The sequence below is a fragment of the Erpetoichthys calabaricus genome, chromosome 6 (assembly GCF_900747795.2).
Source record: "Erpetoichthys calabaricus chromosome 6, fErpCal1.3, whole genome shotgun sequence".
Classification (NCBI taxonomy): Eukaryota; Metazoa; Chordata; class Cladistia; order Polypteriformes; family Polypteridae; genus Erpetoichthys; species Erpetoichthys calabaricus.
This window is the reverse complement of record NC_041399.2, coordinates 184,717,549-184,735,010: the sequence shown is the minus strand read 5'-3', so window position 1 is coordinate 184,735,010 and position 17,462 is coordinate 184,717,549. Positions and strand designations below refer to the sequence as shown.

General features: G+C 41.5%; 1 protein-coding gene across 1 annotated transcript in view; it reads right to left on the bottom strand.

The window, feature by feature from the left end:
• ttc21a (tetratricopeptide repeat domain 21A) overlaps nt 1-17,462 on the bottom strand; it is a 97,453-nt gene that overhangs the window by 21,527 nt on the left and 58,464 nt on the right. Inside the window, exons 21-22 of the mRNA XM_028804167.2 lie at nt 12,449-12,559; nt 11,022-11,103 (exon numbers count right to left, since the gene is read on the bottom strand). Of these exons, the coding sequence (XP_028660000.1) occupies nt 11,022-11,103; nt 12,449-12,559 (193 nt within the window). The remainder of the gene's footprint in view (nt 1-11,021; nt 11,104-12,448; nt 12,560-17,462) is intronic.

Here is a 17,462-nt window from a genome sequence, read left to right as displayed (position 1 = left end):
ATGTCATTAGTTTTCTGTAGATTTCTCTGTTTCTATATGCATTATCATGCTAATAGTTTTATGTACTCCATGCTACTAAAAATATCTACTGTAAAAGTGTATGTGCATGTGTATATGAGTGTTTGTGTATATGAGCAGATCTGTGACACAGTGATTAGCCCTGCCGCTTCATACTTTCAGAGTCCTGGGCTTGAGTCCCAGCCTGGGCCTCTCCTGTGTTAACTTTGCATGTTCTCCTCATATCTGTGTGGGTTCCAGGTACTCCAGTTTTCCCACCTCATCCCAAAGGCATTTGACATACTGTAGATTAAATGGCAAGTCTAAATTGTCTCCAGCGCTTTCGTTCCTATCTTGCATCAGTACCGCTTCTAAGCATTTCTGGTCCAGCTATATAAAGTCACAGGTGATACTCTCCAAAACAGACAATAGTAGCTTGTGTCCATAATATTTACAGTATATAACCTGTATATAATTGACCAATTAAGGGTTGGTTGTGCCTTGCACATGATGTTGCTAGACTAGACTGGTGACCCCACAACATTTATAACTGAATTAAACAAGACTGAAAATATAAAAGTGTATGGATTCAACTGGGTTCCTAGAAACAAAGAGAAATTGGTAGAAAGTCTTTTCAAAAGCAAAAGAGAAAGAGTGAGAGTAAGAAAAGATTTTGGAAAGCTAATAAGCACCACTAGAACATGGGTCTCCAACTCCAGTCCTGGGGCCTCATGTATAATGCCGTGCGTAGAACTCACACTATAACATGGCATAAGCACAAAAGCAGAAATGTTCGTACGCACAAAAAAATCCAGATAGATAGATAGATACTTTATTATTCCCAAGGGGAAATTCACATACTCCAGCAGCAGTATACTGATAAAGAAACAATATTAAATTAAAGAGTGACAAAAATGCAGGTAAAAACAGACAATAACTTTGTATAATGTTAACGTTTACCCCCCCGGGTGGAATTGAAGAGTCGTATAGTGTGGGGGAGGAACGATCTCCTCAGTCTGTCAGTGGAGCAGGACATTGACAGCAGTCTTTGCTGAAGCTGCTCCTCTGTCTGGAGATGATACCGTTTAGTGGATGCAGTGGATTCTCCATGATTGACAGGAGCCTGCTCAGCGCCTGTTGTTCTGCCACAGATGTCAAACTGTCCAGCTCCGTGCCTACAATAGAGCCTGCCTTCCTCACCAGTTTGTCCAGGCATGAGGCGTCCCTCTTCTTTATGCTGCCTCCCCAGCACACCACCGTGTAGAAGAGGGCGCTCACCACAACCGTCTGATAGAACATCTGCAGCATCTTATTGCAGATGTTGAAGGACACCAGCCTTCTAAGGAAGTATAGTTGGCTCTGTCCTCTCTTGCACAGAGCATCAGTATTGGCAGTCCAGTCCAATTTATCATCCAGCTGCACTCCCAGGTATTTATAGATCTGCACCCTCTGCACACAGTCACTTCTGATGATCATGGGGTCCAGGAGGGGCCTGGGTCTCCTAAAATCCACCACCAGCTACTTGGTTTTGCTGGTGTTCAGGTGTAGGTGGTTTGAGTCACACCATTTAACAAAGTCCTTGATTAGGTTCCTATACACCTCCTCCTGCCCACTCCTGATGCAGCCCACGATAGCAGTGTCATTAGCGAACTTTTGCACGTGGCAGGACTCCAAGTTGTATTGGAAGTCCAATGTATATAGGCTGAACAGGACTGGAGAAAGTACAGTCCCCTGCAGCGCTCCTGTGTTGCTGACCACAATGTCAGACCTGCAGTTCCCGAGACGCACTTACTGAGGTCTGTCTGTAAAATAGTCCACGATCCATGCCACCAGGTATGAATCTACTCCAATCTCTGTCAGCTTGTCCCTAAGGAGCAGAGGTTGGATGGTGCTGAAGGCGCTAGAGAAGTCCAGAAACATAATTCTTACAGCACCATTGCTGTCCAAGTGGGAAAGGGATCCGTGTAGCATGTATATAATGGCATCCTCTGCTCCCAACTTCTCCTGGTATGCGAACTGCAGAGGGTCAAGGGCATGGCGGACCTGTGGCCTCAGGTGGTGAAGAAGCAGCCACTCCATGGTCTTCATCACATGTGATGTCAGAGCGACAGGCCAGAAGTCATTCAGCTCACCAGGACGTGATACCTTTGGGACTGGGGTGATGCAAGATGTTTTCCAAAGCCTCTGGACTCTCCTCTGTTCCAGGCTCAGGTTGAAGATGCGCTGTAGAGGACTCTCCAGCTCCAACGCACAGGCCTTCAGCAGTCATGGCGATACTACATCTGGACCCACTGCTTTGCTGGCACGAAGTTTACTCAGCTCTCTGCTTACCTGGGCTGCTGTAATTGTGAGAGGGGGGAAACTATCTCCTATGCTGGTATCAGTAGAAGGATGGGTGGAGGGTGCAGTACTCTGAGGTGAGAGTGGGTTAGGGTGGTCAAACCTGTTAAAGAAGTTGTTCATCTTGTTTGCTCTCTCCACTTCTCTCTCGATGGTGGAACCCCGCTTCGAGCTGCAGCCAGTGATGATCTTCATCCCATCCCACACTTCTTTCATGCTGTTATTCTGCAACTTCTGCTCCAGCTTTCTCCTGTACTGCTCCTTCGCCCCCCTGAGCTGGATTCGGAGTTCCTTCTGCACGCACTTGAGCTTATGCTGATCACCGCCTTTAAAAGCCTATTTCCTCTTGTTCAAAAGGTCCTTGATGTCACTTGTAATCCATGGCTTGTTGTTAGCATAGCAGCATACTGTTCTTACTGGAACTACAATGTCCATACAGAAGTTGATGTACTCAGTAGTGCAGTCAACAACCTCCTCAATGTTCTCACTATATGATCCCTGCAGGATATCCCAGTCTGTAGTTCCAAAGCAGTCTCTCAGAGCCGGCTCTGCCTCAGGGGACCACTTCCTGAATGAGCGTGTGGTTGTAGGTAGCTCCCTCACTCTTGGTTTGTAGTGAGACTGAAGCAGAACCAGGTAATGATCTGCTTTCCCAAGCGCAGGCAGCGGGGTGGCGCTGTATGTGTCTTTAACATTTGCATACAGTAGGTCAATAGTTCTATTTCCCCGGGTGTTACAATCCACATACTGGGAGAAGGCAGGTAATGTTTTGTCCAGCGTCACATGGTTAAAGTCTCCAGCGATTAGCACAAGCGCCTCGGGGTGCTGCGATTGCAGTTTAGCAACAGCAGAATGGATGATGTCACCCGCTATCTCCATGTCTGTCCAAGGAGGGATGTATACAATAACAAAAATGACGTGTCCAAACTCTCTGGGCAAGTAATAGGGACGCAAACCTATGGCCAACAGTTCAATGTCCCTGCAGCAAGTGAAGATTTTTACGTTTACATGTCCAGAGTTGCACCATCTTGTATTCACATAGAGAGCGAGTCCTCCTCCTTTCTGCTTCCCGCAGGTATTTGCGTCTCTGTCCGCTCTAACTGTGCTAAACCCAGATAGCTCCACGTTAGCATCTGGTATGGTAGTTGTTAGCCACGTTTTACAAAAACTCAACAAACTGCATTCTCTGTAGGTCCTGACATTTTTCACCAGCGCGGCTAGTTCATCAATCTTATTTGGTAGTGAGTTCACATTTCCCAGGATCACAGAAGGCACCGAAGGCTTGTAACGCCACTTTCTCGCAAGCCGCCTCACCTTTAGCTTAGCTCTGGCTCTGCTGCCACGATACCACCTTCTTACCTCGTCAGGTAAATAGAGAACCACACCGGCGCAGGCATTTGTTCTCAGTGCTTGAAGTTGACTACCTGAATAGACAAGTCTCAGTGTGTAAAAATCCATGTCCAAGTAGTAAAAAGCATCCAGGGAACAAGTCCACATAAAAGAAAGTGGTGGGAGTGATCAGTGAAATAGATAAAATAGATAAAAAGGTAGAAATATAAAGTCGTACACGAAGCTGCTGGAAAGGCTGCCACTCGCGATGGCACCTGAGTCATAATGATAAATCTGTGCAAACACTAACTTCCACGTTCTTCCGCTACATAAATCCTGGTCAGCGTGAAAAGTAACGCACGTGCATGCGCCTGCTGTTCCGCCCCAACTCCTCCCAGAATTACGCCTCTTTGAATATGCAAATCAATATAAATAGCCCTTAAGCTCAGCCTTCTGTGAAAAGACAATGGCAAAAGTACGAGGGAAAATAGAAGAATTTCAGCGAATACCAAGTGGAGGCAAGGAAAAACGTATATTTGTTAGTTTAAACAATGGTATAAACAACAAAAGGAAGTTGATCGAGTGACATAGCATGTCGGAGAAACTCGGATGCTCAAGTTCACAAAGTCGCACAGTGCCTGAAATAAAAAAGAAGTTTTCACATATCAAAGTCGCTGTGAAAAGGCAATTCGTAGCCCACCGTCTGAGTGTCATATGAAAGCTTATTAGGGTATAGAGGAAAAAAAAAAGGTACACAGTGGGGAAAAAAGCACGAAATGTCAACTTTAATCTCGAAATTTCCACTTTAATCACGTAGTTTATTTTGTCATTAAAGTAGAACATCATAAACTCCATCTTAAAATCGTTTAATTTACTAGTTTCTCAAAGCCCATCGTAACTAAAGTAGCACGTTAAATGCTTTGTTTTGTATTTGATCTTCTATGTGCTCTATGTGTGTGAATCACTACGTGCTTCTGGGCTTTCTCTTCCTCCGACAGGACACAGAATCCATTACATTTGTGATATTACAGCTCTCTAAATAATTAAAATACTGATATGTATACTTGATATCATTTTCATGATGATAGGAGTTAAAGCATGTTATTAAACTTGGGAACACGGTGGTGCAGTGATTGTTCATGTCTCACGCAAGATGCTTGCTGTGCCGTGCGCGACCTTCGATTAAATACTTTATTGTAGCAGTACTGTCTCTTTAAAACATACTAACCCCGAATTCCTGTCCTTACTTTTCTTTCTCCAAATACCCAATCGTCACACAATCAGCTCTGTAATAGACATTAAGCCATCTGTAAGCTTAGAACGCCGATTCTTCAAAACTTTTAAGGAACACTGAAATATCTTTGTAGTACATGTTTAATTATTCTATCCATCTATCCTTCCAGTGTCGCGCCAGCACCAGCAAGAATACAGCGCGAGGCAGGAACAATCCCTGAACGGAGTGCCAGCTCCTTGCTAGCGCTGCGGCACCATGTCCTCACTTGTTTAATTATTAGCAATATAGATTATTTAAATGAAGTTAAAGTTTTATCTGTATAATATAATAAACTTATTTTGCTGCACTTCATCTTAAAAATGATAACGTCATCATATGTAAATACTCGCTTTATAAAGTGGCTCAGGTTATGCAATATTATAACTGTAGTGCAAGTTTACAGTGAGGTAATTGTACTTATAAGTACAAAGCGTTCTACAAGGAACACTTGATGGACTGATTGAGTGTGTTTATAGTTCTTGGGATGAAACTATTTCTGAACCGTGAGGTCCGTATAGGAAAGGCTTTGAAGCATTTGCTGTGTGAGAGCAGTTCAACAGACAGCATGGCTGAGGCAGCGTGTGCTTGTTGCTGCATACCAATAATTCTCTTTCCAATCAGCTGCTGTAGATCTGTGATTCCCCACTCAGATATAGTGGTATAAGTACTCCGAGTGGTGCAGTGAGAGTAATATGGAAAAAGATGATCCGCTGTGGTAACCCCTATTGGGAGCAGCTGAAAGAAGAAAAAGAAGGTGCAGTGAGAGTAACAACGCTAAAGCAGCTATGGTATTTGGAATACTTTGGCTATTCCCTGGACCATTATATTGTTACAGGTTAATTACAATCAGATGCCTTAAACTAATAAACAATATGCAGTTAGTTTCAGTCTATATGATAATGCCGCGTCAGGGATGTGGATCTAAAAAAGAAAGGGTAACCGCACAGGAACAGTAGCACTGCTTTGACACTGGGTGCTGCCAGTTTGCAAAACCGAGCGGAGAACTTGTGTACGCCAGGGTTGGAGCTTCCATGAAAATGTGAGTGGCTTTACACCAAGTTTAGGTTTTATACATCGCGATTTGAGCGTGGAAACATTCATAGGCAACATTTTTGTGCGTATGCACCGTTTATACATGAAGTCCCTGGAGAGCTACTTACTGTAGCTGCAAGTTTGGAGACCCCTGCATTAGAACATTAGAAAAATTTTGACAAGAACAGGCCGTTCAGCCCAACAAACCTCACCAGTCCTAGCCACTTAATTACTCCAAAATAACATTAAGTTGAGTTCTGAAGGTCTCTAAAGTCATACTGTCAACTTATAATATTTGGTAACTAATTCCATGTTGTTTATGGTTTTCTGTGTCAAGAAAAACTTCCTCACAATTATGTGAAATCATTCTGTATGATAGAAGGAGACAATATGTAAGTTCATCCAGAGTTCAGTGACTTCCCATTCATGTTAGAGGAAAGGTTACATAATACATGCTTACTGAGGTGAATGCTCTGCAGGAGAAACTGAAGCCATGGGGGCTGATGTGAGGCTAAAGAAGCTGCTAATTGTCAGCAGGATAACATGAAATGGGTTCAATAGGATTATGCGGCCTACTCAAGAGAGCCGAGTGCACAGAATGAGCCTTGGAGGACACGTCTTTTAATGGCCAAGCAGGGCTCGAAGGTGCAATGGTCTCACAGTAGAGACTGAGGCCTTTTGGTTACATGTCCCTTTAATCCCACTCTAAACCCTAAAAATGTCTACAGGGTATGGTCTGGAAATGAACCCCAGGTGTAGAGGTTGTAGCAGTTAAGGCTTTTGTCCACCTCTTGAACCCTCAGGTACCACTCTAGACACCAGGTAAAAGTATAACTAATATTTATTTTTCTGTTATACAGTGCACAAAGCACCCTCCACTCCACACTCATATACAATAAACTATTCAATAAACAATACTCTCCTCCTCGCCCAGACACTTTGCCACCCTACCTCCCAGCTCAGCTCAGTGTACTGGGCTTCCCAGAGTCCTTTTATATCCCCTGACCCGGAAATGGTTCCTGGCAAAACCCACAAGTCCGTTTTCCTTCCGGGTCAGGGTAAACAGTCCTTTTCTTCACCCCGGGAGCACGTCGTTTCTTCCGGACACGTGATGCTGACGCACTCCCAGGTTATAGGGCACACAAGAGCCCACTAGCCCCCCTACAGCGACTCCCGGTGGCCCCCAAGGTATCCAGCAGGGCTGTGTGTATAAACTACAAAGTCCATGAGGCCCTGCTGGAAGTCGGGGCACCATCATGCTGTCTGGAGGGCTCCTCCTAGCGGCCTGGGGGTGGCGACCGGAGTCTGTAGCCGGTCGTCCATCACAAGGTATACATGCTACTGATTGTTTGATACTGCTCCCAGCAAAGTTCCAGCCTGTTATCCCCCTTTTCCTTCTAACTTTCTTCTGCTTCCTGCAAAGTACCACCCTGCTCCCAATGACATTCTTGTTTTCCCATCTGAAAGGCACATGAAATGAGCACATAGCCTAAGTAGATTCTTGAAACACCAGAATTTACAAGGGGCAACAAAAAAAAAGCAATAACCTAACCAGTAATCATTATCATGTGTCGTGCAAAATATAAATAAAAATAACATTTATGTGTTCTTCAAATAACACAGTGATAGCTGTCCTTGTGAAAAAATGTATATTCCACTACTTTTAACAAAATCTGACATCATCTATATTTTAGTTTGTCCGGCTGTCTTTAGCCAATTTTGAGATATGTCAGCCATTAGATTCTGGATGCCAAAAGCAATCCCTGGTAACTAAACTGGCAAAAAAATGATTTGTTATTAAAGTGTTGGAAAAGCATCTGTTTGTTTAGTTGGCTGCTTTACTTTGTGGAGGCAGCAGCATCTGTCAGAAAAAACTTCCAGCAAATGAGTTTTGTGGGTATAACAGAGCAATAAAACATACAGGTTTTGTCCTTAAGGTTAAAGAATAAATCAAAAAGGTTAATCTTTTAACAAAACTATGGGGCTTTGCCCCCTGCTCGCTTCAATTGCCAACCTCCCTGACTGCACTATGCGCCAGCAACTTTGCATCACTGCCACTCGTTTATGTGGATTTCACTTTCACCAAACAACAAAACTTTTAATTCTCGCGGATAGGCCTCTTCATTGGGAAGAAAAGCTACTTTTCCCTGATGGCAACACAAATTAGACGATCTACAAGTGTCTCCGACTTAAAGTTTAAAGCTAAACAATATCTACATACTTCAATCATATCACCTATATATTCAATCTCTTTTCGCTTTTACCTTTCGTCAATATTGCATTGAATTTTGATTCCGTATTCAGAATTACATCGTGACAATGCAATGTATAACTGCCCATGAGTAAATATCATTTCTTTCTCTCTACACGAACTGTGTTTGACAATAATATTCACACAAATGAGAAATGATTGAACCGTGTGTGTGGTTGTAAATGTTTTAGATGTGGGCAGGACTTTTGCAAATCTCTTTGCATAAAGTCTTGTCTCGCTGGGCTTGAAATTTTCTCTCACGAGATTTCACATTCACCAAACAACAAATCTTTTAATTCTCGTGGATACGCCTCTTCATTGGGAAGAAACACTACTTTTCCCTGATGGCAACACGAATTAGACGATCTACAAGTCTCCGACTTAAAGTTTAAATCTGAGCAATATATTCGATCTCTTTTCACTGTTCCGTTATTTCACAGAGTAATAACTTCCGTTTGTTTGCACTAATGCCATCTTTACTACCATTTTTCTTAAGACTTTCAAAATTTTGTACTTCCATTATCAGTAACCTGCTCTGCATTTATATTGCGCCGATGTTTTTGAATTCTTTACGATGTTCTACTTTGTCATCTACTCTTTGTCTTTTATTTCCAGCCCCGGGCGAGGTTAAATCTCTTGGCACAAAGTCTTGTCTCGTGGGATGTGAAAGTGTCTGTCTGAGAAAGTCACATCTCGTCTCTCTTCCCAAGATTTTTTTATTATAATAGAAAGATATCAATCTATTCATTTATTTGAATATGTTTCCCTTATTAAGCACGCTCAGCCAGTTCAAGGTAATGGAGGCCAGAAACTTTCCCAGCAGCAATGGGCACAGGAATTTAAACCTGGTGAGGCCAGCAGTCTGCCATAGGGTATGCTCATGTAGAAACCCTCAAAAGGGCAATTCACAGTCACCAATTATCAAATATCACTATACAGTATATAAAGTGATAACATGCTCAGCGTCCATGCCCGGGCATAATGTTGTCCAGCATCCATGAGAGGGCAATGTACGATGGACAGATGGAACAAGAAGCACAAAGAATGATGGCTATAAGGGCAAGAATGTCCGATGACCAAAGGTAATAAGACACAGAAAGAAAGAGAGGGCTAGCATATCTGGTGAACAGAGGTTCATGAATGCATCACATGATTAAAACAAATCGACTTACCATTGTACTATTAGGCCCATTTTTAAAAATGAGTATTTTGCTTTGCTAGTATCCACATATTTGGGAGATGTGAGGAAAACCAAGCTTCACACAAGGAGACCATGCAAATTCCACAAGAATACTGAACATGTCAGGATCTGGATCTAGGCCTCCTGAGTTTTGACATCCATCACTGCACTACCATACATCCCCAGTACATGTGTCTTTGAATAAAATATCTTAGTTTTGCTTTCAATATTTCATTGTTGCTTTATGCAAATGATGTTGTCTATTTTGACTCATCTGAGTGTGACCTTTGGGATGCACTCAAGCAATTCCCTGCCAAGTGTGAAGCATCTGAGATGAGGATCAGCACCTCCAAGACTGAGGTCATGGTTCTCTCTCAGGAAGAGAGTGGATTGCTCTCTCCAGGTATGGTGGAACAACTGCCCTTACTGGAGGAGTTCAAGTATCCCGGGATAAATGATGGAAAAAGGGAATAAGAGATTGAGAAATGGATTGGAACAGCAGCACCCATTCTGTGGGCACTGTTTCAGTCCATGTTGGAGAAATGGGAGCTGAGTCTAAAGACTAAACTCTTGATTTTCCTGGTTGATCTGCATCCCTGTCCTCACCTTTGGTCATGAGATGTGAGTAGCGACAGAAACAATGAGAGTACAAGCGGCAGAATTTAGGTCTCTTTGCAGGGTGGGTGAGCTGATACGCCATGATAGGGTGAGAAGCATCGTGATTTGGGAGGGCCTCAGAGCAGAGTTACTACTCCTCTGGGTCAAGAAGAGTCAGTTGAAGTCATTTCTGCATGTCGTAAAGATGCCCCCCAAGGTGGCCACCCTTTAGCTGTTCTGGGCATGTCCTACTGGGATATTCTGGAGGGATTATATCTCGTGGCTGATTTGGGAATGCCTGAGAATTCTCCAGGAAAAATCGAAGTCTGTAACTGGGGTCAAGGAAGTCTCTCCTTGGCCAGTTGCCACTGTGCCCCTCATCAGGAAAAGCAGTTACGAAAATGAGATGAGATGAGATGAGATATTTCATGAGTAAGCAATGACTAACCCAAGCAGCACTTGGAACAAGGTAAGTAGCAGCCATGGACAAGGCATTAATTCTTTGTAGAGCACCATTACACACACTTCAACTCTCATGGTGGACCTATTTATAGACTCCAATTAATCTAAACCATAAGTACCTGGGATGCAGGAGAAAAACTGGGGTACCTGGAGAAAAAACACCAGACAAGGGCTGCTCTGAGAGCTGAGCCTTGGATTCTGGGGCTTTAAGGCAGCGATGTTAACCACTGCACCAACATGCATATATGTTTAATTCAATTTTGCTGGATCAGGAAAGGGTATGAATAGCGGTTAAAGTGTGCATCTTGATGGAGTTTCTTTTGGATCACAATGTCTGTATTATGGTATGGATTTTATCTTTGTCTAAAATGTGCTTTTCTGTTTCTGTTTTGCTCTTTTAATAAAAATTAAATATGTTTATGACATTTGCCACAAAATGAGCAACATTAAACTTTAAATATTCTAATTTTAACAAAAAATAATTCACCACAGAGAGTATGGTTTGGGTGTCCTCATTATATACAGTATGACAGGGAAACAAAGTTGATGAATGTTCCTACCTGGTGACCTTTCCATTAGATGACGACATTGGGATATTGCATTTTCATATTCATGTCTTCTAAACATAAGGTCAGCTATCATCTGTAAGGAAACCATGGAAATAAGATATTATTCATTTTTTGAAGTGGTATTTTAAAAAGAATGAACATACCAACTCATAATTTGAGAACATTTTTGATTTCAAATAATGTGATTACATGGGCACTAATAATACTGTGTGTTATATACTGTATTTGTTTTTTAAATAATTCATTGAATTTAGCAGGACAAACTATATATAGCAAATCATAGGCATGTTCTAGAGTACCTGTAAAATAATAAAAAGAGTACACAACTTGTGTTTCGCCCAAATTGGGGATCATCAGGTGTACACACCTTTGCTTCCCCTTGCAGGAGAAAAACTGCAAAGACTTATAGTAATAATATAATAAATTTAACATAACATTTTCCAATATATCCTCCAGTCCCTCACCGCCTCAGACAGGAGTAGATAATACATTTGCTGGTGCTCTAATGTTGTATTTTTGTATTTATGTTTTACTTGTATTAGCTTTAACAAATTAAATACCTTGTAACTACAACTAAAAATGCTATTGGTTCAAAAATCACTTGATTTCATTTATCTCTTTAAACTGTTGGAACACAGCATGCTATAGTGTATATGAAACAAAATCCAAAACACCAGTACATGATTAGGTAAGTTTAATAAGCTCCTTCATTTTTTTCTTTCATTTCTCCTCATCATATCACAGACTATAAGCTGGTGAACAAATAAAAATCATATGCTATGTAAGAAATGCTAAATACTGTATTTTCTTATCACATAAGCTATTAACCACTTCCATCCATCCATCCATTTTCCAACCCGCTGAATCCTAACTACAGGGTCACGGGGGTCTGCTGGAGCCAATCCCAGCCAACACAGGGCACAAGGCAGGAACCAATCCTGGGCAGGGTGCCAATCCACCGCAGGACACACACAAACACACCCACACACCAAGCACACACTAGGGCCAATTTAGAATCGCCAATCCACCTAACCAGCATGTCTTTGGACTGTGGGAGGAAACCGGAGCGCCCGGAGGAAACCCACGCAGACACGGGGAGAACATGCAAACTCCACGCAGGGAGGACCCGGGAAGCGAACCCGGGTCCCCAGGTCTCCCAACTGCGAGGCAGCAGCGCTACCCACTGCGCCACCGTGCCGCCCAACCACTTCCCTAATCTGAAATTATTAATTTTTAACAACTAAAAGAATTAAAAAAAACTATAAACTAATTTAAAAAATAGATTCTGCAAGAAGTAAAACTAAATGTGTCAGGCTTTCCATCAAAACAAGATTTAAAAAGAAAGTATAAATACTTTTAATAATGTTAAAAATATTGACACTTTAGAAAATAACCAGTTCAACAGTAAGAATACGTACCATGGCTGCCTCCTCATTCTTTTCTTCATTCTCAAGCAATAACATGCACTGGCGCTGGCAAGAATCCAAATCTCCTAGATCCAGATACAGTCTTGCCAATGAAATCAGCAACTATGGATTTAATACATAATTGACATTATGTTAGTTATGTATACATCACATTCAATATTTACTGTTTACACTTTAACATATATATTACATATATTACACAGATATACATGTATAGAGTGAATTTAGAAAATATTCAGACTTCTTCACTTTCAACACATTTTATTGTGCTGCATATTTGATCTTAAATGGATAAATTTGCCATTTTTGCACATCAAACTACACTCAATAATCCATAATGACAATGTGAAAACTTGTTTTCAGAAAGGTTAGACTTTTAAATACACTCAGCGGCCACATTATTAGGTATACCTGTTCAACTGCATGTTAACGCAAACATCTAATCAGCCAATCACTTGGCAGCAATTCATTGCATTTAGGCATGTAGACATTGTCAAGGCGGCCTGCTGAAGTTCAAACCGAGCATCAGAATGGGGAAGAAAGGTGATTTAAGTGACTTTGAACGTGACATGTTTGTTGGTGCCGCACGGGCTGGTCTGACTATTTCAGAAACTGCTCATCTACTGGGATTTTCACACACCACCCTCTGTAGGATTTACAGAGAAAGGTCTGAAAAAGGGAAAAACTCCAGTGAGTGGCAGGTGTTTGGGCGGAAATGACCAGATTTGTTTAAGCTGGTAGAAAGACAAAAGTAACTCAAATAACCATTAGTTATAACCAACATATGCAGAAGAGCATCTCTGAATGAACAATATGTCGAACCTTGAAATAGATAGGCCACATCAGCAGGAGACCACACCGGATGCCACTCCTGTCTACTAAGAACAGCAACCGAGACTGCAATTCGCACCAAAATTAGACAACAGAAGTCTGGAAAAATGTGGCCTGGTCTGATGAGTATCAATTTCTGCTGTGACATTCAGAAGGGCAGCATGGTGGCACAGTGGTAGCGGTGCTGCCTCAAAGTAAGGAGACCTGGGTTCACACCCAGGGTCCTCCCTGCGTAGAGTTTGCATGTTCTCCTTGTGTCTGCATGGGTTTCCTCCGGGTACTCGGGTTTTCTCCCACAGTCCAAAGACATGCAGGTTAGGTGCATTGGCGATCCTAAATTGTCTCTAGTGTGTGCTTGGAGTGTGTGTGTGTGTGTGTGTGTGCGCCCTGCGGTGGGCTGGTGCCCTGTCCGGGGTTTGTTTCCTGCCTTGCGCCCTGTGTTGGCTGGGATTGGCTCCAGCAGACCCCCGTGACCCAGTAGTTAGGATATAGCGGGTTGGATAATGGATGGATGGATGGACATTCGGATGGTAGGGTCAGAATTTTGAGTCAACAGTATGAAAGCATGGAAATCTATCCTGCCTTGTGTCAACGGTTCAGACTGGTGGTGGTGTAATGGTGTGGGGGATATTTTCTTGGCACACTTTGGGCCCTTTAGTATCAACAAAGCATCATTTAAATGTCACAGCCTACCTGAGTCTTGTTGCTGACCATGTCCAAATGACTTCAGTATACCCACCTTCTGATGGCATTTCCAGCAAGATAACACACCATATCACAAATCATCTCAAACTGCTTTCTTGAATATGACACTTAGTTCACTGTACTCAAATGGCCCCCACAGTCACCAGTCAATCCAATTGAGCACCTTTGGGATGTGGTGGAATGGGAGATTTGCATCATGGATGTGTAGCCGACAAATCTGCAGCAACTCTGTGATACCATCATGTCAATATGGACCAAGATCTCTGAAGAATTTTTAGAGGCACTTTGTTGAATCTATGTAATGAAGAACAATGGCAATTCTGAAGGCAAAAGGGGGTGCAAACCGGTACTAGCAAGGTGTACCTAATAAAGTGCCCGGTGAGCTTATATGTGTGTCTATATACAGTATATTCATATATATATATATATATATATATATATACTGTATATATATATATATATATATACACAGCGCTACTTACATGGCCATGTTATTCCCAGCAGCCTTGGTGGTATTAAACTATTGGGTAACTGCAGAGTGTCACAAGTGGTGCTGGTAAGAAGGATAATTAGGCGCTCTTTTTAAAAAACAGGCAAAAAAATTCATCATCCGCACCTGTTGCACTAGACTGTGTTTTGGGCTGTGTCGTAAGTATTGGTTGTTTAATTTGTGCAGTGTTTTTAAATTATTATTTCTGTCAAGGAATTGGGTAGGGCTTTTGTGTAATCATTTCTTTATTTGCTTGATATATACTGTATTTTCAATTCATTAAGCCTCTTTATAAGTGTCTCTCTGTTTGAGTTTGTATGTGCCTGGTCAAAGGTGCATATGTTCCTGGAGTCCCTATGATAAACAAATCACCACCATTAGATGGTGTGTATCTTAGCATCCTTGCAACCTTTACATATCTACTCATATATATATATATATATATATATATATATATATATATATATATATATATATATATATATATATATATATATATATAAAATCCTAAGCCTAAAAGTGCAATGATTTTATGCAACGATTTTATGTGACATTTTTTTTCACGCTTTTTATTTTAAAACCTACATATATATGTTTGGTATCATTCTTTTCAAAATTTATCAACTTTAATGTTATGTTGTTACATTTTCAGATTCTTATTCCATTTTTAAATCATAAACTAAAAAATATCAAGAAGTCACTTCCCGCGAGACGAGACTTTGTGCCAAGAGATTTAACCACCCCCAGGGCCGGAAATACAAGACAAAGAGTAGGACAGCTGCTGTACAGGCTTTTAAATGTTTGAAGCTCCATGCGAGATGCAGATCACATGGCACAGCAGCAGAAGCAGCAGCAAGCCAGCAGCTGATCGAGCAACGAGGAGATAAAAGAAACTGCATTTGTTTCCCATTGTATCACCGTTTAAGAGGGGGTTTCGGAGGAGCAACCGCGTCTCCTTGGGGTGCGTTCAGCCCCCCTCTTCACAACGTGAGTAGTAGACTAGTCGCAACTGGGGGTTGGCCGCCAAAGGAGCCAGAGGGGCTTGCCCCCCTAGTACATATTTATTTGCTTAGGTATTCTGCAGGTACTATATATCACTATATATCATATGAGAGTGTGTTATTGCAGTGTATATTAAAATTTCTTTTTAACAAAGAATGAAATGCACTACAAACAATATTAAGACACCTTCTGTGGAGAGTGAATTTTAGAATTAGGAATACGTTCTGAACCCTGCCTAGCAGGTGGTGGCACTAGCTCTCTCATGGAAATGATGCACACAAGAATGAAGATGCTAGGGAGTCAAGAATATTGGATGTTCTGTACCTCATAAACAGCCATTTTTTAATAACATACACATTCAGGTACACATGTGTATATATGTGTACTTAAATATGTTTCATATCTGAACTATAATTAAAAATACTGTTTCAGACAAAAATACTTCACACATTTTACTTTATTTCACATTCATTTTCAATCTGCTATTCCTGAAGAAGGTTGCAGTGACTGGAGTGCTGCTCTAGACAGATCAGCCCACCCTATCAGTTGTACCAGTATCCACTTTCTATCCTGGGACGTTTGCAGTTAAGACATGCAATTCTTCCAATTTGCCATTTCCTAGTAAATTATGCCATATACATCCTCTGTGGGAAGAGTGCAAGAACTTCTGTCCATCCATCATCTGATTGGAGAAATGGCAGACACAGAGGAGGCAGCAAAAACAATTCAAGAACACTTGGACAAGCTTCTGAAATGGATGAACACTTGAAAAATGTAATTTATCACAGAGAGGTGCAAAGTGTAGGCAAAAAGAATGTCAATTATGAATACAAGATGTTAAACACTGTACTAAAGGAAACAACCTTTGAAAAGGATTTAGGGGTTTATGATGACACAACATTTCATTATGTAAACAACACACAGAAGCTATTAAAAAGGCAAATAAAATGTTAGGTTATATTGTAAAAACTGTTGAAATAAATCAGGGGACATTATGCGCATAAATCAGGGGACATTATGCACATAATGCACTTGTGAGACCGCGTCTGGTGACCATGTTACAAGAAAGACATAACAACAGAGGAGAGTAACCAGATGCATCCTGGAACTGAAGGACATGTCATACACTGACAGACTCAGAGAATTAAACCTGTTTAGTCTCAAACGGAGAAGGGCAGAGTAAGGGCCTAATCCAGGTCTACAAAATTCCCAAAAACATTGATAAAGGAAATACAGCATAATTATTTCAAGTTAACAGTGAATCACATATTCAAGGATGCCATTAGAAATTAAGGAGAACCTGAACAAACTGCCAAGCCATGCAACTGAAGCAGAAACCTGGACATCCTTTATGAAGCATCAAGATGAGATACTTAGACAGCTTAACTAGTAGCTAGAGAAACAAGCTTGATGGACAGAATTGTATTTTCTCATTTGTCAAATTTCTTAGTTTCTTATGTTCATCCTTCTAAAACACTCAGTCCAGTTCGGGACCATAGACAGCCAGAGCCTATCAAGACAGCTTTAAGCACAAGGCAGGAGCCAGCTTTGGTCATGGCACCAGATCACCACAGGCTACGTACCCACTCTGGAATGTTCATACAAGACCACTTCACAGTGTCCAGTGAACCTAACATGGCGTATGGGAGCAAACTCAAACATGCATGGGTAGAACACACACAATCCATAAAGACAGTGACTAGACTGGGATTCAAACCCAGGCCTTTGAAACAGTAAGGCAGTAGTGCTAAAACACTGCATCACTATACCACCCAAGAATGCACAAGAGGACAAGAACTAATTAGAATTATCTGGTGTCAGAGATAAATAAGAATGAGTTAACAGTTTCCTCGATAAATTACATCAATATTCTGACTGCGCTTAATCTAATTTTTGGGTTGCAAAGAGCTTCAACAAATTCTATTGGCACCGGGCACACATTTTGTTGAATATCAGTTTTTTATTGTTTCCCTCTGG